Source organism: Nylanderia fulva, unplaced genomic scaffold, assembly GCF_048542155.1.
Source record: "Nylanderia fulva isolate GAGA-0341 unplaced genomic scaffold, ASM4854215v1 Scaffold147, whole genome shotgun sequence".
Taxonomy (NCBI): Eukaryota; Metazoa; Arthropoda; class Insecta; order Hymenoptera; family Formicidae; genus Nylanderia; species Nylanderia fulva.
In genome coordinates this window covers 106,310-130,184 of record NW_028189699.1, presented here as the reverse complement: position 1 = coordinate 130,184, position 23,875 = coordinate 106,310, and the positions used below count along the sequence as shown (strand labels likewise).

At 40.1% G+C, this 23,875-nt stretch overlaps 3 protein-coding genes across 3 annotated transcripts; 2 read left to right on the top strand and 1 right to left on the bottom strand.

Annotated features, from left to right (window-relative positions):
• The first annotated feature begins 15,756 nt into the window (after window positions 1-15,756).
• On the top strand, window positions 15,757-17,064 carry LOC146724141 (uncharacterized). The gene has a single exon (XM_085480389.1). The coding sequence runs from the start codon at window positions 15,949-15,951 to the stop codon at window positions 17,062-17,064; it is 1,116 nt and encodes a 371-aa protein (XP_085336515.1). The 5' UTR covers window positions 15,757-15,948.
• Window positions 17,065-17,482: 418 nt separating this feature from the next.
• On the top strand, window positions 17,483-19,718 carry LOC146724140 (uncharacterized). Its single transcript, XM_085480388.1, has one exon. The coding sequence runs from the start codon at window positions 17,505-17,507 to the stop codon at window positions 19,689-19,691; it is 2,187 nt and encodes a 728-aa protein (XP_085336514.1). The 5' UTR covers window positions 17,483-17,504; the 3' UTR covers window positions 19,692-19,718.
• A 1,949-nt stretch (window positions 19,719-21,667) lies between these two features.
• Window positions 21,668-23,077, bottom strand: LOC146724139 (uncharacterized). The gene has a single exon (XM_085480396.1). The coding sequence runs from the start codon at window positions 23,011-23,013 to the stop codon at window positions 21,937-21,939; it is 1,077 nt and encodes a 358-aa protein (XP_085336522.1). The 5' UTR covers window positions 23,014-23,077; the 3' UTR covers window positions 21,668-21,936.
• Window positions 23,078-23,875: the final 798 nt, after the last annotated feature.

The window sequence follows — 23,875 nt, the reverse complement described above, 5'->3', positions numbered from 1 at the left end:
TGTAAAAATCATCAAAAAGAATTACGTACCGAAACATATCAAGGTTTAAGAGATTATTTACAAACTACAGCGAATAACTTAAATGGACGTATTGGAAAAATGGTTATACTTCCTTCCACATTTATTGGGTCGCCGCGTAATATGTTGCAAAATTATCAAGATGCAATGGCAATTGTTAGTAAATTTGGTAAGCCAGATCTTTTTATCACAATGACTTGCAATCCAAAATGGCGTGAAATTGAGGAAAATCTATTGCCTGGTCAACAAGCTTCTGATAGACCTGACATTTGTGCTCGTGTTTTTAATATTAAAAAAGATTATTTAATTGATTTAATCGTTAAGCAAAAATTTTTTGGTGAAGTAGCAGCGTTTGTGTATGTCATTGAATTTCAAAAACGTGGTTTGCCACATATTCATATGTTAATTACTTTAAAATATAATTTTAAAATAACAACTCCACAAATTGTTGATAAATACATTTCTGCTGAAATTCCTGATCCATGTGAAAATCGTATTTTACATGATATAATCATGAAACATATGATTCATGGACCTTGTGGTGATTGGTGTTTGGTAGATGGACGTTGTTCGAAACACTATCCGAAATCTTTTCTTGAAGAAACTAAAATGGATGAAGATGCTTATCCTTATTATTGTCGACGAAATAATGGTAGAAATTTTGAACGCCCTGGCCGATATATAGTTAATAATCGTTATGTTGTTCCATATTGCCCTATTTTATCGATTATATTTAATTGTCATATTAACGTTGAGGTAGTTTCAAGTATTAAATCGGTTAAATATTTGTATAAATATATTTATAAAGGACACGATGTTGCTGCTATAACCATTGAACCAATAACAGAAAATGTAATTATTGATCATGATGAGATACATAATTATATTGAAGCTCGTTATGTTGGACCTGTAGAAGCCAGTTGGCGTATTCTTGGTAAGAAATTACAAGATAAAAGTCATTCTATAATGCGTTTGCCAGTCCATCTTCCTAATGAACAAAATATTATAATTGAAAATGAAAACATTGACGACATAATGACTTCTGCTTTAAATCAAGTGACTATGTTAATAGATTATTTCTCATTAAACTTTCGAGATAAAGAAGCAAGAGAGTATTTATATATAGAAATTCCACGCTATTATACATTTAAAAAAGAAACAATTAATGGCAGAAATGTATCGCATTGGGTTAAACGTAAAAGTCATTATAATTGTTTAGGACGAATATATTCCGTTAGTCCAGCACAAACAGAATTATATCATTTACGATTATTATTACTCACAGTAAAGGGTGCTACAAGTTTTAATGATTTGAGAACTGTAAATGGAGAATTTTATCAATCATTTTCAGCGGCTTGTTTGGCGTTAGGTTTAATCGAAGATGATGATGAATGGAAACGAGCTATGAATGAAGCTGTTGGATGGATGATGCCTCGACAATTTCGTAGATTATTTGTACGCATATTATTACATTGTCAACCATTATATCCTGAAGAGTTGTGGGAAAATTTTAAAGAAGCAATGTCTGAGGATTACGTTCGACATTTTGGTATATTACAAGGACAAAATAAAGCTTACGCGCAAATTAATAGTATGCTTCGTGCTGAAGGTAAAAGTTTTGCTGATTTCCCACAAATGGAACAGTTAATAGAAAATAGTACAGAGGAGGATTATATGACACTTGAAGAAGCTATGGAAATAGGCACCAAGCAATACCAACAATTAAATGAGAAGCAGAAAGAGATAGTTGATCTTTTATTAAATAAATTAGATAATAATAATAATAATCATAATAATTGTTTTTATATTGATGGTCCGGGTGGATCAGGTAAAACATTTATATACACAACTATTTATCATTTAGCTAGAATTAGAAAGAAACGCGTGTGCACAATGGCTTTTACAGGTATTGCAGCGACATTATTACCTACTGGAAAAACAGTTCATAAGACATTTAAATTACCGGTGCCATTATTTGCTGATTTATCATCTGCCATTAAAATACAAACTAAAGAAGCTCAATATTTGAAAGAAACTGATATTTATATTTGGGATGAAGCACCAATGACACCACGATATGCTTTAGAGATTATGGATAGAACATTGCGTGATATTATGAATAATGATTTTCCTTTTGGCGGAAAAATTGTTTTATTAGGTGGTGATTTTAGACAACTTTTGCCAATAAAAGTACATGCTACTCGAAGTGAAATTGTAAATCTATCTATTAAATTTAGTTCTACTTGGAGATATTTTGTAAAATTTTCTTTAACACAAAATATGCGAGTTCTTCCAGAAGAAATTGAATTTGCAAAGTTTTTATTAAATATGGGAGATGGCGTATTAAATGATTTCAATGATAACATACAAATTCCTGAATGTTGTGTAGCACCTATTGATGCTGATATTGTGGAAGATATATTTGGTGAATTAATTAAAAAAAAAAGAGTTTGTTGAAGTAGCTAAATGTGCAATACTTTCTGCAAGAAATGTTGATGTAGACGAAATAAATCAAAAAGTTGTTGAATTATTAGATATAACTGGTGAACGAATTTATACAAGTATAGACAGTGCTGTAAATGATGACAATGGTGACATTGGTGAAGCTTTGTTACCGGAATATTTGAATAGTTTATCTCCATCATCTCTTCCTCCTCATGAATTGCGTTTAAGGCCAAATTGTATCATTATGCTGATTAGAAATCTTAGTATCAATGAAGGTCTTTGTAATGGTACTAGATTAATGATTATAGAGCTTGCAGATCATTTATTAAAGTGTAAGATTTTAACAGGTGACAAAGCAGGAGATATTGTTTTTTTTTAATCGTATAACATTATATTGTGAAAATGTATATCCCTTTACTTTTTCTAGAAGACAATTTCCGATAAAATTAGCTTTTGCTATGACAATTAACAAATCACAAGGACAAACGTTTGATAGAATTGGTCTAGATCTTCGTAAAGATGTTTTTAATCATGGGCAACTTTATGTTGCTTTTTCGCGAGTTCGTTCTTGGCAAGCGTTAAAAGTTTACCTTGGTAATCAACATAATAATAGATACGTAAAAAATTATGTATATAAGGAAATATTTATTTAACTTTCTACTTTTTAAATCTGATTAATAATAATTTATGTTAAAATAATAGTAATAATAAAAGTAATAATTTATTTAATTTATTCTAAAAATAAAATTTTCTCTCTTAAGAACATAACAACTAATAAAAAAATGGAAAAATTATATAATTAAAATACTTATGCAAAAAAAAGATAATTGTGCAATTGTGTAAATAATATAAATGAATGATAAGATATTATTAGTACTGTCTTATACATATATAGTACTGTTTTATATATTACTTTCAATTTTGTGATATCTGACAAAACTGTTTACAAGAGATGTTTTATACCTATATTCTTTATCCATTACAATGCATCTTCTTTTTAGAAAGTTGCGAATTCTCGAAAATTTGAAGTCTATGTCGAATTATTTGATAAGCATATGTAACTCTGTAAGAAGAAACTATCAAGCGTGCATTGTAATAAAAGGAGGACATATAGAACGTCTTCTGTAAATATAGGTTTGTAAACACAGAGGTAAACCTTCATTTGCGACACGTAAAAAATAATTATAAATTTCTGAATGTTTAAAATGTTAAATTTCTGAATGTTAAATTTCTGAATACGGTTGAATATTTCCTATACAATACATATTAGAAAAAATGTTTTAAATAAAAGTTGTATAGCTTAAAAAAATGTATTAACTGAGATGGTATTCATTTGATCTTGGGATGATCTTGAAAAACACAATCCTCGTCAACATAAAAATTTTAAATGAAAACCTCTAATTTTTATTACATATTCTTGTAGCTTAGCTCGAGAATTTTCCAAAACACTATAATAAAATATTTTTCTCTTACGTACTTTTCGACTTATAAAGGATTGAAGTTGACAATTTTTTGACATAGAATGTAAACTATTTTGCAAAATATTCAGTTTTCGGTAATCATATCTTAATATTTTTATGCGCTAAATAATAAGACGAATCAATTGGTGTAAACAAAAGACATAGTTTCTTTAAAAAAGATATATGTAATTTGCAACACATTTTTTTAAAAGCAACTATGTGTTTTCTTTACATCAATAGATTGGTCTCATTATGCGGGGCATAAAAATAGTAAGGTATGATTACCGAAAACTGAATATTTTGCAAGATATTTTACATTTTATGTCAGAAAGTTGTCAACTTCAAATCTTTATAAGTAGAAAAGTACGTAAGAGAAAAATATTTTATTAGTGTTTTGAAAAGCTCTCGAGTTAAGCTACAAGAATATGTAATAAAAATTGGGGATTTCCATTTAAAATTTTTATGTTGACAAGGATTGTTTTTCAAGGTCATCCCAAGGTCAAATGAATACCATCTCAGTTAATACATTTTTTTAAGCTATACAACTTTTATTTAAAACATTTTTTCTAATATGTATTGTATAAGAAATATTCAACCGTATTCAGACTTTTGGCACACCCTGTATAGAGCATTTTAAAAATCTAGAAACAGTCGCATATATCATATAGATAATACATTTTAGAAAAAAATATTTTAGACAAAAATATTATAGTAATATTATTATATTATTTTTCATTGAAAACATTTTTCGATAGTTGCATGTATAATAAAAAGATATTCAGATCAAAAAATTAATTGTCTCACTCTGTATGTTTTCCTCTTAATGAAATCGAAACTTTATGATATTTAGTTGTTGGGATTTCTCATAATCGATTTATGCGACTAGGTTTGATTGCAATTTCATTATATTGAATGTTGCTAAGCAATTAATAAATAAAAAAAGATGAGTGACGAGTTGTTACTGATTTTCATTAGTAGCAACCAGACGTTTTCACAAGTAACATCACAATATCGAAGAAGAAAGAATTATTAGAAATAATGCAGGAAGATCTTAGAAAAGAAGTAGAAGAATTAGACGGGATGGAAATTTTAACTTCAAATGAAGTTTTAGATAATATTCAAGTTTTCGATTCAACTGTGTGAGTATTAAATTTTGATTTAATTATTTTTAATTAAAAACACATTTTTATGTAATTCTTATCATTTTTTACGTATAAAAAAGATTAAATTATAAAGGAAATCATTATTATATGAAATATTTTACAATTTATTTTACAATTAATATACAGAGACAGAAATAGTTTATGATAATTAACTGTTTAATTTATGTTCAAATTGTTAATTATTTATATCGCTTCATTTTTAGAATTGTACTGTTAAGGATTGTTTAACATATAAAATATTTCAACAGATAATTATTTTAACATTTTTATACAAAACAGAGCTTGGCACAATTTGCATATATTGATTGATTTTTGAGAGTCACCGCCTTTCCTTTACGTCTTAACGTTTTAGCAACGAACTGTTTAACAGCCTAACTAAGCACGTGGCGCTCTGTCTCAGGTACGCATCTCTAACACGACGTGATTCTGTATTTCCCGTGACTGCCAAATATCAATGTTTTTAAATGCGATTTTTAAAATCTTTCTTTCTAAATAGTTAAATCAGTAACAAAATTTTAATTCTTAATTAATAATTACATTTACGATATAATAATCCTAAAATATTAAATTATATGCAATAGATTAAAAATATCTTGAGGATACGGGGGATATGAAATCACGTTGTGTTACATAAATGCGTCGTACCTGAGACAGAACGCTGCGTGCTTAGTTACAGCTGTTAGATGATTTGTTGTTAAAACGTCAAGATGTAAGAGGTAGGCAGTAATTTTCAAAAATCGGTCGAAATATGCAAATTATATCAAATTCTGTTGTAGAATAATAAAAAAACAAAAAATAAAATTTCAAAATACAAATTGTTTCAAATTCTTTTGTCTTTTACTTGATTTTATATTTTGTTAATATTTTTATTGTTTTTATTATTAATTTAATATTAATATATTTTGCATTGTAAATTGCATTTTATAATGTTATGTAAAAAACTCTTTCCTATTGTAATTTTTTATTTTAAATTTTATATTTTTTATATTTTATTGTTATTTGCGCGTGTGTGCTACATTTTCTTACATGTATTTCATTACTTTTTTACAACTTATATTCTAAAATATTCTTATATATATACTTTTAAATTTAATTATTCTAAAATTTAATTATTTGATTTTATAAAAATTAATATTCTTATATCATGATAATATATGCAATAATTACAATAAATGTGACATATTAAAATCAATGATGGAATAATATAAATATAAAATAAAATACGCGAGACGTTTCGACACTAACTTGTGTCTGATTTTTCAGTCGCTTTTTTCTTCAATTTCTAATGTAGTGTTTTTTCCATTCGAAATTCTTTCTTCCTTCATTGTCCATGAGTTAAAATGTGTTTTGATGTGGTCGTTTATATATAAAATCAAATAGTTTAATTTCTAATAATTAAATTTAAAAGAATATTTTATAATTTAATTTAATTTAAAATTTAATCAAAACATAATTTCTATGATAAATTAATACCTAATCAAAACATCACATACCAATGCTCAAGCTCGTATGACAATAAAAACAATGATAAATTATTAAATTAAGGCCATGTGTAACGAGCAATACGATATTATTTTATTATTGAGAAGAAAATTCTTAATTTGAAATAATAATTATACAAACGTTTCGAGCTCTACTTGCTCCTCTTCAGTGCGCAAAAAAATAGTGATAATAAATAACGATAATAAATAAATACATAAAATTCTAATAAAAAATCCGCAATACATAGTCAATATAAGTTATATAGTTGAGTCATAGTTAAAACGCAAAATATATTTACAATGAATTGAGACCATTAAAATAGTTCAACAAAGTAAGAACCCAATTAGAAGCAGAATGATTCGTCCGGTTATTCATAAAATATATTAGAATTATTAATAAAAACTTGGAGTGACACTTATACATTACTCCAAATGAACCACTTATCGTTATTTGACGAAAGTCCCTCGATCTGGCAATGATTATGTTCATCCTCTCCAAATTATTTGATATTTGTTAACTGAATTTAAAGAATTTATTCAATTGTAAAATAGGATTCCACTAATGTGTATGTGAAAAAAAGATTAAAAATTATAAATTAAACTAACTACTAAAATATTGAACCTTTATGCTTACAAATTGTTCCGAATAACTTGAGATGACGATGCTTCTAATTGTTGTTGGTCTTATTGTTAGTACTTGACTGTTGTCTTCAGATCTCACAAAATAAACATTTACATAAGTCTAAAAATTCGATATTTCTTCTAGAATGTCGAAATACGCGTTGTTAAGCAATTCGGTGTCTGTGTTATTATTTATACCATGCCTTTGTTCCTTGATGTGTATCATTTCCGAGATAAGTCTTTTATAATAATTAGATTCAATATCAAGTATTTTAACGTTATCCCAATCAAAAGCATGTTTTTTATCCATAATATGTTCAGAGACCACAGAATGCTTGGAGGAATCAAATTTAATATTATTCATATGCTCTTTTAGTCTAGTGCGTAATTTTCTTTTGGTTTGCCCAACATACGAAGCTTCACAATCCTTACAATTAATTTTGTAGACAACATTATTATTATTGTTATGCACGTTTTTGTCCTTGTGGACTTTAATTAATTTGTTAAGATTATTTAGACAACGGTATCCTACTCTGAAATCTGATTTTTTTATTGTCGATGCTATTGTCTCAGAAATGTTATTAATGTATGGAATAACGAAAAATTTTTTCTTGCTATTATCTTCTGCAATTTCTTTTTTTCTATTGTTGTTAAACTGACCATTGTTTAAAACTCTTATTCTCTTATTTATTTCTTTAAAGATTAAATGAATAGGGTAACCGTTGTCCAATAATATTTTAATACACAATTCTAAATTTTTCTTATGATATATGGGATGAGATAATAACAATGCCCTATTAATAAGATTATAAATTACTCCTATTTTATGGCACATAGGGTGACTCGATAAAAAAGATAGTACTCTACCTGAACATGTCTTTTTTTGAAACCAATCTAAGTGTATGATGTTGTCTATTATTTTAATGTTTAAATCTAGAAAATTTATGCTTCTATTAATTTCGTATTCAATCGTAAATTGTAGTCGTTGATTGTAACTATTAAACTTATTCAATACGCTATCAATTTTATTCTTTGGTGCCACCATAACATAATAATGTCGTCTACATATCTATAATATATTCCAATACCGATGTCCAATTCATTAATTATTGATTCTTCAAGATCTTGCATAACAATATTAGCAATTATTGGCGATAACGGGGAACCCATAGGTGTGCCATAAACTTGCTTGTATACAATGTCATTGAATGTGAAGTATGTTGACGACAATATAAATTTAACCATGGAAATGAATTCATTTTTTGGAATTAATGTATGTGTATTGATATAATTCCATCTATTACTCACACTTTCTATTGCAAGATCTATCGGAATGTTAGTGAATAGTGAAACCACGTCTAATGATATTAGAATATCTTCCGCACCAATTTTCTTACCCGCTAGCTTGCTGTAAAGTTCAAAACTATTGTTTACATTACTTTTTCCCGTAGGAATACTATTTGAAATGATTTTATGTAAAAATGTGGCTATCGAGTAAAGCGTGGTATTAATCGATGACACAATTACTCTAAATGGAGTATTCTCCTCCTTGTGTATTTTTGGGAGACCATAACATTTTGGAAGAAGGGAGTCGCTGGAACGTAGTGAGTAATATTCTTTATTAGAAATGTACCCTTTTTTTTGCCATTTCTTAAGAATATCGTTTAGTTCCTTTTCTATTTTGGAGGATGGGTTCTTTTTTATGATAGAATAGGTGCTATTGTCTTCAAGTAAACTTCATTTATTCGTTGAATTCTTTTGTCATAGAGACTGTGACGTTAGAGGCTGGGCCTGGGGCCCTTATTTGGTTTCGTTGGGACGTTATAGTCTTTTTATTTTTGTCCATATTTGGTGCGCCCCTGTGCCCGTCTTAAATGTGGGGGGGGGGGGCTGGGGCCATTTTCCAAAACCGGGGTTCGGCGGGAAAAGGGGGGGGGGGCCCGTTTCCCAATTGCACGTCGCCCCGGGGAAGTCCGGGGAAGCTAATCCCCCGGGCCCCCCGTCCCCTTTTGGGGGAAAGGGGAACCCCCCCCCCGGGGGGGAAATCCCTTTTATATCCTCTGGGGGGTTTTTTTCCCCCAAAAAAGGGAAACCCGGGGGGGGGTTTTCCCCCCACCGTGAGAAATGCTTAGGGGTTCCGCGGGGGGGCCCAACCCCTACACCGGGGGGTTTCTCGGTTTTTAGGTGGGTTTCCTCCCGTTTTTCCCCCGGGGGTTCAAAGGGGGGGTTTCCACCCCAAAAGCCTCCTGCCCCCCCTCAGGGGGTCGGACGGGAATTTGGTTTAAGAAATTTTTTCCTGACAAAAAAAAAAAAAAAAAAAAAAAAAAAAAATTAGTGACGGCGAAGGTTTAACAGATTCCCACGCCCTTTCTACGTCTCCCGAAACCCCCCCCCAAGGGAAAGGGTTTTTGGGGAAAAAATTAGGGGGAAAAAAAAAACCCCCTTTTTTAAAGTTTGCCCTTTTGTCGGGACGAAAGGGAGACATGAAGGTGTAAAAGGGGAGAGGGCAAATCCCCGGTAAAAACCATTTTTCACTTTTTCCTTATTTAGGGGGTTTTGGGGGGACGCGGCCCCGGGGTTCGCCCCCCGGGCGGCCCGGTGTTAAACCCCGCTTTGTAAAGGTGGCGTAGGCCCCCGGCCGTTTCGCCTTTAAAACCCCCGGGACCCGATGGGGGAAACCTCCCCGGGGGGATTTGGGACGGGGGGGTTTACATCTGTAAAAGAAAAAACCCGGGTTGCCCTAAGGGGAACTCAGCGGGACAGAAACCTCGCTTTTAAAAAAAAAAGGGCCCAAAAGGGGTTGATTCGATTTTAGTAGCATAAGGCAAAAGAAGGCCTATCGCCCTTTTTGGTTGAAATTTTCAGCAAGGGGGTCAGAAAAGTTCCCACAGGGAAAACCCCGGGTTGTGGCGGAAAAACTTTATAGGACCGTTTTTTTACCCCCTTTGATTTTCCGGTTTTTTTCCCATCATTGCAAAGCAAAATTCGCCAAGCGTGGTTTTCACCCCCAACAGGGAACTGAGCGGGGTTTGGGACCTCGGAGAAGGTTATTTTTACCCTACGATGATACCCCTTGCGATAGAAAACCTGTTTCATAAAGGGAAAACCCCGGGGTTTGGGCCTTTTGGGTTTTCCGCACTGGGGTTCGAGGGGCCCGGGTTTGGTGGGAAGCTCCCCTCCTGAGTTTTCCTGAACCCCTTAAAAGGGCCCTACCCTCTCTATCGAAAGGGGGAATGAACTCAGGAGTTCGTGAGCAAAAAAGGGTCAAAAAATTGCCCTACTAGGGGGCCCGGTCCTGGGGGGGTTTTTGTGGGCCGACCCCCGGTTTTTTCCGACGGCCCATCCCCCCTCGGGGGTTTCCCCCGCTCAGGGGACGGGGTCAAAACGGTCGATCGGGTTTTTTGAAATTTTCGAGGTGGGAAACCAAAAAGTCTGTAGCCGATTTGGGTTTTCCCGGCGGGGTGTTTTTATGGGGGAAATTCCCCCCTCCCAACTGTTGGGGACCCCCGCCCTGGGGGTTGGGGGGTTGTCTTTTGGGTTTTTAAAGAACCCCCCACTTTGAGGGGAAAAACAACAGCCCAAAAGGGTTTGGTTTAAAATTTTTTTTGTAGCCGGCAAAAAGCAACACGCCGCAACGGATTTGGGAAAAAATTTTTTCCTCCCCGGGGGAAAAGGCAAAAACCCCCGCGAAGGGGTTGGATAAATTTTTCCCCCCTGGCAGGAAAAGGGGAAACGGGGCCCAAAGGGATTTGGGAAAAAATTTTCCGCTCCCCGGGGCAAAAAGGAAAACCACGCCGCAAGGGTTTGGGAAATTAAATTTCCGCTCCCCGGGAAAAAGAAAACCCCCCGGGGGGGACGGGGAAAATTTTTCTCGCTGGGGGGGAAAAAGAAAAAACCGGGCCAAAAAAGGGTTTTTTAAAAATTTTTTTCGCCCCCCCCGGCGAAAGAACACGCCGCGAAGGGGATTTGGGGAAAGAATTTCCCCCCGCCCCGAAAGCCCCGGGGCCGGGGCCGAATTGGGAAAAAATTTTTGGTCGCTCGCCCGGCAAACCCCCAACCCCGGACCCCGGCGAATTTGGGAAAAAAAGCGGCTTGTGCGGCCGGAGGTGTCGCCCGCCAACAAAAGCAACACGCCGCGATCGGACTTGGAAGAATTTGTCGCTCGCCCGGCGAAAGCAACATGCCGCGAACGGACTTGGATGAATTTCTTGCTCGCCCGGCGAAAGCAACACGCCGCGAACGGACTTGGAAGAATTTCTCGCTCGCCCGGCGAAAGCAACACGCCGCGAGCGAACTTGGAAGAATTTGTCGCTCGCCGGCGAATGCAACACGCCGCGAACGGACTTGGAAAAATTTCTCGCTCGCCCGGCGAAAGCAACACGCCGCGAACGGACTTGGAAGAATTTCTCGCTCGCCCGGCGAAAGCAACACGCCGCGAACGGACTTGGAAGAATTTCTCGCTCGCCGGCGAATGCAACACGCCGCGAACGGACTTGGATGAATTTCTCGCTCGCCCGGCGATAGCAACACGCCGCGAACGGACTTGGAAGAATTTCTCGCTCGCCCGGCGAAAGCAACACGCCGCGAGCGAACTTGGAAGAATTTGTCGCTCGCCCGGCGAAAGCAACACGCCGCGAGCGAACTTGGAAAAAGCGGCTTGTGCGGCCGGAGGTGTCGCCCGCCAACGAAAGCAACACGCCGCGATCGGACTTGGGTTACGGGCGGCGCGTGCCGCCGGAGGTGTCGCCCGCTAATCAAGGCAACACGCTGCTATCGGGCTTGGAAAAATTTCTCGCTCGCCGGCGAGAGCAACGCGCCGCGAGCGAACTTGCGCCTGTTCCCGAGTTCTCGCTTGTACCGCTAACGAGCGAGCTAAATGAGATTAATTAAATAATGACGCATCGGAAAGTTTATTCGTGCAAACACTCCGGCTTCGCTTATCGGCATCCTGCCTGCATTCGTCCACGTATCGGTCGTAGAATCTCGAAGATTGTGCATCCGACGAGTGGTAGCCGGGAATTAGCAGATATCGTAATAATCGTGTCGCGCGGTCGTGCGGAGCGTCGAAAAGTACGAAACCTTTGTCCGAAACGTATTTCCGTATCGTAGCATTATCTCCTCGTAGCGGCGCTACTCGCCGTCAAGTGCCCCGGAGGTACCGCCGGCGGGCGACGGACTTGGTGAAATCATTCGGTCGTCCGGAGGTGTCGCCCGTCCCGGAGGTGCCGTCCGTCTCCAAGTTGACGCCGGCCGTTATGTGGTGCCGCACGTATAATCACGCCCGTAACGAGCCGTCTCGGTTGCCGCGCGCGTGATTTCGCATCGGGCGAGTGTCCCGTACCGTAATCGCGGTCACCGCAGCTTGCGTGTTGCGTATCATCCGTAATAATTCGAAATATGTCTCCGACACGTGGGTTTGAGAGACACGTTTCGAGTTAGTAATCGGACAGCGCCCTCATGTCGAGCGAGCGCCGAATAGTAAGTAACTTTCGTCCGAAACGTTTTTACGTAGCTCTCCTCGTTGCGGCGCCGTAAATCGTCGTTAAGTGTTCCGGAGGTACCGCCGGCGGTCGTCTGACTTCGAGAGATCATTCGGTCGTCCGGAGGTGCCGCCCGTCCCGGAGGTGTCGCCGGTCAGCCGTATTTCACGGAGGTGTCGCCCGGTCCGGAGGTGTCGCCGGTCGGCCGTGGTTCCCGGAGGTGCCGCCCGGCCCGGAGATGCCGCCGGTCGGCCGTGGTTCACGGAGGTGTCGCCCGGCCCGGAGGTGTCGCCGGTCGGCCGTAGTTCTCGGAGGTGTCGCCCGGCCCGGAGGTGCCGCCCGACCCGGAGGTGCCGCCCGGCCCGGAGGTACCGTCGGTGCTTATACCTTATTGTCCCGGCATTTCGTTTGTTTCCTTCTTAATTAATGCTAATTATCGTTGTTTGACATTCGCCATACGGCTATCGTGATAATATTTTATCGTACAATAGGACTTTTTGATCGTTCGCTCTCCGCGACAATGTCTCGATTGAACGCGCCTTTCGGCGCTCGCGCTCGCATACGGCCGTGCGTAGGACCGTGCGTCGCCGACCGCCTGGCCGGCCGGTTGGGTACTATAAGAGATACGTCGCGCTCGGCGCGTCGAACGAGTCGAGCGAGTCCGGACGAGTCGTAAACGTACTTTCTCGAGTCTCTCGCCACTCCGGCGTGTTTCGACCGCTCTCCGTACCGTCGCCGACCGCTTGGCCGGTCGGTTGGGTACTATAAGAGGTAGGAGAGATTAATATTGTACGTGTCGCGCTCTCGACGTTGACAAACGAAGAATCGCCCGAACGGGTCGAGAACGGATTTTGTCGAGTCGCGACTCTGACACGGAGAGAACATTTATATAAAATGTTTGATTTGGAAACCACGAATATATAAAATAATATACGATCGTCGCAGAACGCGCCGCCGCCAAGTCTTCTCATGCTTGGAGGTTGCGTGTCTCGCGAGAACGTACGTTCGACTCTCGCGTCGTCTCGTATTCCTCTTCGCCGGGGATTACGGTGCGGCTCTTCTCGTTCGTCGCCGAACGCGCGCAAAATTAACGCACACTTATTTATTACGAGCACAGCATTGCCACGAGTCGGTGTCGCAAGACCGAATGGCTCTTATGTGGCGCGCACGCCTCTAGTGTGTTGGCCGCGCGGTTCCCTCTCGTTTCGTACGCAGCAGCGGAATCGTCGCGCTTACCGAGCATCTACTCCACGGATACGAGTTTGCGGGAAGAGTTGCTTCTTTCCGCTCGCTTTGTACGCCGTAGCGAAATCTTATTGCTGGTCGTGTGCGGTTAAACGCGTACGAACCAGACAGAACAGTCCTCGACGTCTAAGCATCGCCATCGTCGATCTAGCGTCAGGGTGAATCGCGCGGTCTCTCGAGACCGCGCATCATAACATTTGGGAGAATAAGAACACGAGTATTTTGATCTTGTGGATTTTTGAACGGAGAGGAGGAGGAAGAAGAGGAGAGGCGGCGGCGTCGGGGGTTTACTCTCGCCTCCGTCGTTCTCTCGTACGCTTTACATAATAGCGTTAAACACAGCAGAGTGTCGCCGACCGGCTGAGCAAGACCGGCGGCAAATAAACTCACGACAGGCCTCACGAAAAGTAACTGATATGTTGTTCAAGGTGCCAGTTTAAAGTGAACATACGTAAAGTGTATATTATCTAAATTTAGTAATAATATATTACCATGAAAAGTAACTGTGATATTTTATTCAAGGTGCAAGTTCACATTGAATATACATACATATAAGTAAAACTGATTACAATTTGATTCTAGAAAATAAGTGCGATATGTTATTCTTAGTGCACAAAATATAATAGTCGTTTATAGAGATTTGATTTGAAATTCATACTAGCCCGTACAATGAAAAATAATTGCTCGTAATGCCAGAGTACCAATTTGTTAATGACTCAGAAAAATAACATGGCGGCCTGCTCTCAAAAAACTTTCGATGGGTAGAATAAATAATTGAAATAAGAGTTGTGAAAATTGTATAAATTAAAAATCTCCAATCTTTCTTTAGTAAAATTTCCCGTTAATGACCATCATTAACCTAGGCAAGGTGGCATATGTGATTGGGATTTAACATTATCAGTAATTTATTGAATAGACAGAGAAAAGTTTTGTTGTATGCATCGGTTCAGTGTTTGAAATAACCATGTACTATTCATATACTGTAAAGCACAAATTCTTCATTTCTATCATAAATAATATCTATTTATTAAAATTTTAGCAGACGTCTTTTAAATAGAAAATAGTGTCTTGCGATCATGAAGAATAGGTTTTGAATAGCAAGATTTCATTTAACTTACAATTTTCTTTAGAAACACAGAAGAAAAAGGTATTTGTATATAATTTTGTATATTCACTTCGTTGTGTGTAGAAGTAGAGATACTATGAGAGTTCTAACTCAGGGGCAATGAGGGGGGTGCGGGGCGGGGGGGGAATCGGGGGCGAGGGGGGTGACGTCACGCGGGGGAGGGGGTCTTATCAGTAGATAAGCTTATCTTTTGTTTATAAACATATCAGATAACCTGATAAGGGGATCATGTTACCTGATATATTTATAAACAAGATAAGATAAGGGGATCATGTTACCTGATATATTTATAAACAAGATAAGATAAGGGGATCATGTTACCTGATATGTTCATAAACAAGATAAGATAAGATAAGCGGCGTCTTTGAGCGGTATCAAAGTTTTCATAAATTTTCTCCGAAGATAAGATAAAAATTCTGCGAATGGCTGCCGCATTTCCGAGCGCCGACAATCAGGGGGGAGGGGGGGGGGTGTTGCGTTTCTTCTCCTTATACGTTATCTGTATATTTCTAAGAAATATAATCAAATTCTAAGAAGGGCCACCGCTTGGCATACGCCGACAATCAAGGGGGTTGATCCGCACAGGTTGCGACATGTCAATCCGATCCGGCATGTCAATCCAGGCTTGGATCTGACGGGGTGAAATTTATCTATGTATTTCTAAGAATTATCAGCGATATCTAAATTTTCTCCGAAGATATCACACAAATATTTCTCACGAATTAAACAATTGCATCATCATCCCCACGAACAAAGGGTTGATCGGGGATATATAATGAGGACCGATGCCGCTGCCGGGCCATAGTACCACTGGCGAGCGCATGCTTCATTCGAGGTGCAAGAAAAAAAAGTTTAGTGTGCAAAGAAGTTTTTTTGTAATAAGTGTGAAAAAGTGAATTTTTTACAAAAATGGAGAACGTTGAGCGCGACCTGTTGGAGCGTTCCCGCCAAGTTGCTAACTTGGGCGAATATTTCGGATGGCTGCAAGAGTGCGAAGAATTTATCGAAGAGCTGGAAGAACGCAGCCGTGCCAAGCGTCCGCGTCTCTCGATTGGACATAGACAATCTCTCGTGGCGAGAATAGCGCGACTCGAGGGTGCGAAGGTGCGCTTGCAGAGACAGTATGTCGGTGAATCCATGTTTAGTGGTGGATCCATACCTAGTGGCAGCGGCGGCGGCAATAACGCGCAAAGACTCGTTTGGCGCGAAATCGATACGGCGTTCGATAGCCGTATACTGACCGGTGCGGTAATTAACGCAGACTATATCGAACCGCGTCAATTTTTGGAAAATGCCAAAGACATTATAGTCGAGAACGTGGAGAATGTGCTGCAAAGACACATCAGTGTAAAAGTGAACACTGTTTTCAACGGTGAATTTGTGTCCGGTGACAAGCGTGCCAATAAAAGTATTAATACGAGAAACTTTGAACTCTTTCGCACGTCCGATGTACGCGAGTGGTACGAGCGCCGCGTAATCGAGCCCACGCTAGCATCGCTAGAAGAGTTCCAGGAACGCGATAGCGGCTGGGCATTGTCGCGGATAATAGATTTGACAGTGAATGTAAATAAGTACAATCCAATGCGCGCGGGATGTCATGTCAAATTACCGCAAAAAATTGTAACAAAGAGAGCGGTGGTTAATGTGCAATCAGCGGACAATGCGTGTTTCGCATGGTCGGTGGTGGCCGCTCTTTACCCTGCTGAAATAAACACGGGTCGAGAATCCTCTTATCCACATTACACAACAGTGCTGAATCTCCAAAACATTGAGTTTCCAGTGACTGTGAATCAAATTAAAAAGTTTGAACTTGCAAACGACATTTCTGTGAATGTGTACATCATCGAGAACGAGAACATCGTCCCGTTGCGTCTTTCGGAAAAAAAGAAGGACAGGCACGTCAATCTGCTGTACGTGGAGGATGAAAACAGCGTTGGACATTTCGCGTGCATAAAAAATCTGTCTCGTCTCGTGAGCTCGCAACTGAGCAAACACACTGGTCAAAAATTTATTTGCGATCGGTAAGTATATAGTTAACTTAAATTATATTTAAAAATATTTCTAATTAAATTTTTTATTTTTTATTTTTTTACAGATGCCTACATTATTTCTATTCTGAGGACCAGTTGCAGGCGCATATGGAAGATTGCGGGAAACTGAATGACTGCGCTATCCGGTTGCCGAGCGACAAGGACAAGTGGCTCAGCTTCGACAATTACACAAGGAAGGAGCGGCTGCCGTTTGTAGTGTACGCCGATCTCGAGTGTGTTTTGGCAAAGACCGAAGATGCCAAAAATCATCAACACCATCAAGTGTTCAGCATCGCATACTATGTACAGTGTTCGTACGACAGTTCGTTGTCCGCGTACAATTCCCGCCGTAGTGTCGATTGCGTCGCGTGGTTCGCCGAACAGCTTAAAAATTTAGCAATCCGCATAAAAAATATTTTAACGACCAATGTCCCCATGGTAAATTTAACGCCTGACGAGTGGTTAAAATTTCGCACCGCGACGCATTGTCACATTTGTGAGAAAACGTTTGACGAAGACGATACACGAGTCCGCGATCATTGCCACCTCACCGGGCGGTACAGGGGTCCCGCGCACTCAAATTGTAACTTAAATTACAAAGAATCATTTTGTATTCCTATAGTCTTTCACAATCTGTCCGGCTACGACGCGCATTTCATTATCGAGGACATAGCCACAGCGTTCGAAGGGGAAATCGAATTATTGCCGATAACAAAGGAAAAATACATTTCATTCTCGAAGACTGTTAAATTGACACAAGACAAAAATGCAAAAAATTATATTAAATTACGGTTCATAGACTCATATAAATTTCTCAGCGCTAGTCTCGACAAATTAGCGTCATTTTTGGATAAAGATAAACTAAAAATTTTACATTCGGAATATCAAAATTTAACTAGTGAAAAATTCAATTTATTGACACGAAAGGGTGTCTTTCCGTACGAATACATTGACTGCGTGGACAGATTACAAGACACACGTTTACCGCCGCGCGACTCATTTTACAGTTCCTTAACCGGCGACACAGTATCCGAGAGTGATTACGCGCACGCCGAGACCGTCTGGAGCCGATTCTCCCTTCGAACGCTAGGCGAATATAGCGATTTATATTTAAAAATTGATGTCTTGTTATTAGCCGATATATTTGAGAATTTTCGCGATAGTTGTATAAAAAGTTACGGACTCGATCCCGCGTATTATTATACTCTCCCCGGATATACATGGGACGCCATGTTAAAACATACGAATATAAAATTTGAATTATTAACAGACATTGACATGGTAATGTTTGTCGAACGAGGTATACGCGGCGGCCTTAGTCAATGTTCAGGCCGATACGCACAGGCTAATAACAAGTACATGCAATCGTACGACCCATCGAAACCCTCATCGTACCTAATGTATTTCGATGTAAATAATTTGTACGGATGGGCAATGTGTCAACCATTGCCATATGCCGATTTTCGGTGGGTCGACGATATATCGAATTTTGACGTATCATCTATCGCGTTCGATTCGCCTATAGGCTATGTTCTCGAAGTAGATTTAGAGTATCCGCGGCATCTTCATGACGCGCACATTGACCTACCGTTTTGCCCGACGCGCGATAAGCCGCCCGGCAAGCGGGAGTATAAACTCCTCGCAACGCTTTACGATAAGAAGCGCTACGTAATACACTATCGTAATCTACAGCAGTGCACGCGCCACGGGCTACGCATAACAAAAATATATCGCATACTACAATTCACGCAGTCAGCGTGGCTTCAAAAATACATCGAACTCAACACACAGTTTAGAACACGAGCGAAAAACGATTTTGAAAAAAATTTATATAAATTGATGAATAATGCGGTATTTGGCAAGACGATGGAAAATGTGCGCAATCATGTGGATGTAAAATTATTAACAAAATGGGACGGACGGTACGGTGCGGAGGCAATGATCGCTAAACCAAATTTTCATAGTACTAGCATATTTTCGGAAAAATTAGTTGCAATTGAATTACGCAAACTCGAAGTTAAAATCTACAAACCAATCTACGTTGGCATGTGCATACTCGACGTATCAAAAGTATGTCTTTATGAATTTCACCACGAATACATGTCACCGCTCTATCGTGACAATTGTAGAGTAATGTACACCGACACGGATAGTTTAATATATCAAATTAAATGTCATGATGTCTATGAAAATTTGAAACGCGATATCGCTCGATTCGATACCAGCGATTACGCCGCGAATAATGCGTACGGTATACCGCTCGCGAATAAAAAGGTGCCGGGTCTGATGAAAGATGAGAATAACGGCGCGATAATGACCGAATTCGTCGGGCTTAGAGCAAAAATGTATGCTTTGCGGGTGGATGGTAAAAAGGACACTAAAAAGGCAAAAGGTGTCAAAAGTAACGTCGTAGGGCGTAGTATAACATTCGACGATTATACGCGTTGCCTTAATGACGAAATTGAAATGACGCGTCAGCAGTCATGCATAAGATCGAAATTGCATAAAGTGTATACCATCAGCGAGACGAAAATTGCTCTAAGTCCTTACGATGACAAACGGTATGTCGTACCTGAGTCGACCGACACCTTGCCGTGGGGACATTATCGAATACCATTGTAAATAAATTATATTGTAAGGACGTATTAATGAGAATTATATATTTTTTGTTATATATTTCATATATTTCATATGTTATACAATATATATTGTTATACAATGATTGAATAAAATACATTAAATAACATTGTTTTTATGTATCCAAGAGTTGTGCGAACTGTCGAATCCCAGCCATTTCACATAAACCTCGTCACCCCTCCTGCGCAGTATTTTCTCCACGAGGTACACATCCGGATAATTTGCACGATGCAGCTCATGCTCGTAAAACGCTCCAGCGATAGATGTCTTGCGATAATCCTCGAGTAGATATGTTACGGGATTAGTATGCTGCACTTTAACAATCTTAAACACCTCGGTTGTCCAATTTGGCGTGTATCCCTTCTCGAAAAGTTGTTTGTACTTGCTGACGCGTACCTGATCACCTACTTTGAACTTTGCCGGGCCCGCGATTTTTACACGATTGTACACGGTAGCCAAGAGTCTTTCGGCGATCGCGGGGGTAACGTCGGCGGGTCGCATACCAATCGTTCGATGCTTGCGTCCGTTGTAATCTGATACGAGACGTGGCAGCATGTCGAACCACTTGTAAGTACCATTCAGCGTAAACATCTTCCACATGTCGTTCTTTAGCGTGCGATTGAATCGCTCGACGACCGACGCCTTCAATATCGAATATGTAGAATAGTGATTAATGTCATGTCTTCGCATAAGTCGTTGCACATCGGCGTTGTAAAATTCCTTTCCGTTATCGGTTTGCATGTTTTTCGGGCATCTCTTGCTATCCCGAATTATCTTGGCGATTGCGTCAGCTGTCTCGCTTCCTCCTTTACTCTTGAGTGGTACAGCCCACGCATACTTGCTCAACACATCGATGATGGTGAGTATGTAGTGGTAACCTCTGTTGAAACGGGAGTATGGACGCATCTCGACAATGTCGGCTTGCCACAGATCATCGTATCCTCGCACTATGACATGTCTTCGAGGGAAATTTTTTCTCGCTGACGCGTGCAACTCGTTTACCAACTGCCGTCTCTCCAAACTATGTTGCTCGTTGTTATTTTCACTATTCATTCTCGTTCTTTTGCGTTCTTTCGGGTTCGCGCCTCGTTCTTTTGCGTTCTTTTGGGTTAAATTCTCGTTGTTTCGGGTTCGTGCCTCGTTGTTTCGGGTTCTTTCGGGTTCGTGCCTCGTTCTTTTGGGTTCGTGCCTCGTTGTTTCGGGTTAAATTCTCGTTGTTTTGGTGTTCTTTCACGTTCTTTTGCGTTCTTTCGGGTTTTTTTTTGGGTTAGATTCTCGTTGTTTCGGGTTCGTGCCTCGTTGTTTCGGTTTCGTGCCTCGTTGTTTCGGGTTTGTGCCTTGTTCTTTCAGGTTAAATTCTCGTTGTTTCGGGTTCTTTCGGGTTCTTTCGCGTTCGTTCACTCACGTCCTTGGCCCATTCGAAAATCGTTCCTGACTCGATCACAGCCTCGTCCCAAGTCGTTTCTGATACGTTCGTAGCCCGCCTTGGCCCGTTCGCAGCCGTCCCTGACCTGTTCGCAACCCTTACTGAGTTGTTGATAGCCTTTTATGTAACCTTTAAGGACTTGTTCGTAGCCTCGTTCGCAACCCTGTTTGACATGATCGTAACCTCGATCGTAGCGGTCGCGTTCACCACCGTTTCCAGGTCGTTCACTGCTGCTTCCGGGTCGTTCACTGCTGCTTCCAGGTCGGTCACTGATGCCACTCATTGTTGTTTGGTAGCACGCTAATAATCCTTCGTAGCTGTTCAACAATTGTTTGCAACCACTCGAGAATCCTTTCTAGACGTTTCACAACTGTTTGATAGACGTTTCTGAGCCAACCGCTCATTAGATGTCTGAGGTAGTGTTTGGCGCACGCAGAAGCTCTTTTATCGCAGTTTCCAACGCTCGTACATCCTTCTCTAACGCAGCCAGCTTCTCATCTGACTCTTTCTGTTGGATTATCAATGTTTTAAAGCACTCTTCCAGGTACAATTTGTTGACGACATCGGTATCCGCCTCAGGTTGCGCTACACGGCGAATCTTGCGCGATCTCGCGTCATAATCTGCAGCGACGCGATGCAGAGCGTTTTTGCGCACGCATTTTCTAATCAATCTATACCATTGATCGTTTGTGCCAGGGGTTGCATCATTTCTCCTCTCGAATAATCCAAATTTATTGATAGACATTTTTTCAATGCTTTGTAAAGTGTCACACGATGAACTGAATAGATTGTCGGGAACCTTGTTTAATTTATAATAATGCCCGCTTCCCGCAGTTCCTCGATAATCGACAAGATCTCGTTGTCATGCGCGTTGTTGCCAGCTTGGTGCGAAGCATCGAGCAATCGTAAGCGATCCACTAGCTCGTTGGGGTCGTCCCAGTGCACGTAATCAATCTTATTGTTGGTTAGCGTCATAGCGCGAGGCATTCCCATGCCAGATTTTGGGTCGTCCGATTCCACCCGCGTCAACGGTGCGATTATATATTTGTACTTGTCCCCCTTGCTACTCTTCACACGGCCTTGCACATCAAAATTGCGTTTATGCGCATTTGTCGCCAATAATATATGTTTGTATTTTTGCAAATCATCCTCCTGGTAATCAGGTCTTTTCTTGAAGATCAACTCGTACAATCCGGGCGTTCCAATGTACCGCGTGTCGCCTATGATTATATTGTCATCTTTGTCAATCGCGAATCGCTTGCTGCCGAGCCGCATTTCATTCTCGTCGAAATAGACTCCGTATACATTATCAATTTCTTTCTTCTCATCAGCACCGAGGAGAGCGTCCATATACTTTTGTCCTAATGACCCCCAATCCTTTCGCATCATTTGTCGACCTTCCGACGATCTTAACCAGTGTCGAAGGGATATTTCGGGCGGGTTACGCGTGGTTTCGAAAACATTTTCGTCTACGAGTGTTTTGGGTATCACAGGTTGTGCGTTTTTCGGTGTAGATGTTGTTGGCAATGAAGCGTCCAATGGCTTCAAAATATCATATTTTCTTTTTTTCAATGTCTCCTCCTCCTCCTCTTTATATCGCTTGATGGTTTTATGTTTACTCTTTTTCGGTGTTTCCCCCTCATACCGTGTCTCGATCTTCACATTGTCATCGTCGTCGGTGTTAGGCTCGTTTTTCACCGAAATCGTCGCGTTGTCGACAATCTTTTGTAGCGGCTCGATAATAGGTTTAAAGTGAGTCTTGACGGCGATATCATCATCGATCTTTCCGGTCTTCAGAGCGCGGTGTTTCTTGCGGATCGATTCGGCCGTCTTCGCAATCTCCTTGGCAACCTTTTCACGCTCGCGAATATTATCAGCCATGTCGGCAGCACTCTCTCTAGAGTTTCTCTCGACTGGGAGGATTGTTGGCGACGACTAATGGCTCTGCGGTATCGCGAACTCGTTAAATCCTTTTCTGTATCGCCCGTTCGAAAGCGAGCTGTCTTTGTCTATCACTAGAAATCCATACTTTTGTTGCCAACATGTACGACATAAATTACTGAAATCCTCATATGACATGTCGGTATTCACGTGATCGTTGTACACGTGCTTCAAATTGGTGGCGTCCTGTTTAAACAGGATTAGCAGGTTTGCGTTGTCGCGTATAAGATGTTTCGGTATTCTCGCGTATGTCTGACAGAGATAGAAGCAGTCGATGTTCGAGTGGCGCCCCATTGAGAAGTACTCTCTTATCGTATCTTGCTTGTCGCATGCCACGTCATCAAAGACAAAAATTGAATTTGGATAAGCCTCGCTCGGTGGAATGACGTCACTGTTATTGGAGAATGTAAAGTAGCCGATTTCGTCAATCGGCGTCAATAAATCTTCCAAATAGCGATATTTCGGCTGTTGCAGCGATTTAGAGTACACGTACACGTTCTCGAAACGCACACCGTGCGGACTTTCCAGCAGGCTTATCAACACGTTGGTTTTACCGCAGTTTGAGGGGCCGCAAACGATCGCGCGTATAGTTGTCGGTAGCATCGTACCGTGTTTGCGCACACCTTCGTTCACGCTGCAGCGTACTCTGTCGTCGTAATTCATCACTCGTATCGTCAGAGGTTGTCGCACGAATTTCATTTTCTCACTCCCGATTTGACCTCCAACGTCCGCCTATTTATAGCTGTGCGGACTCGCGCTTTGCTCAGTAATGTCTAGAGATTGCAACGGATGTCAACGAAAA

Excerpts from the sequence above, each read along its gene's own strand:
- LOC146724140 (XM_085480388.1), top strand. The coding sequence starts at position 17,505 with ATGGTAAATTTAACGCCTGACGAGTGGTTAAAATTTCGCACCGCGACG.
- LOC146724141 (XM_085480389.1), top strand. The coding sequence starts at position 15,949 with ATGGAGAACGTTGAGCGCGACCTGTTGGAGCGTTCCCGCCAAGTTGCT.
- LOC146724139 (XM_085480396.1), bottom strand. The coding sequence starts at position 23,013 with ATGGCTGATAATATTCGCGAGCGTGAAAAGGTTGCCAAGGAGATTGCG.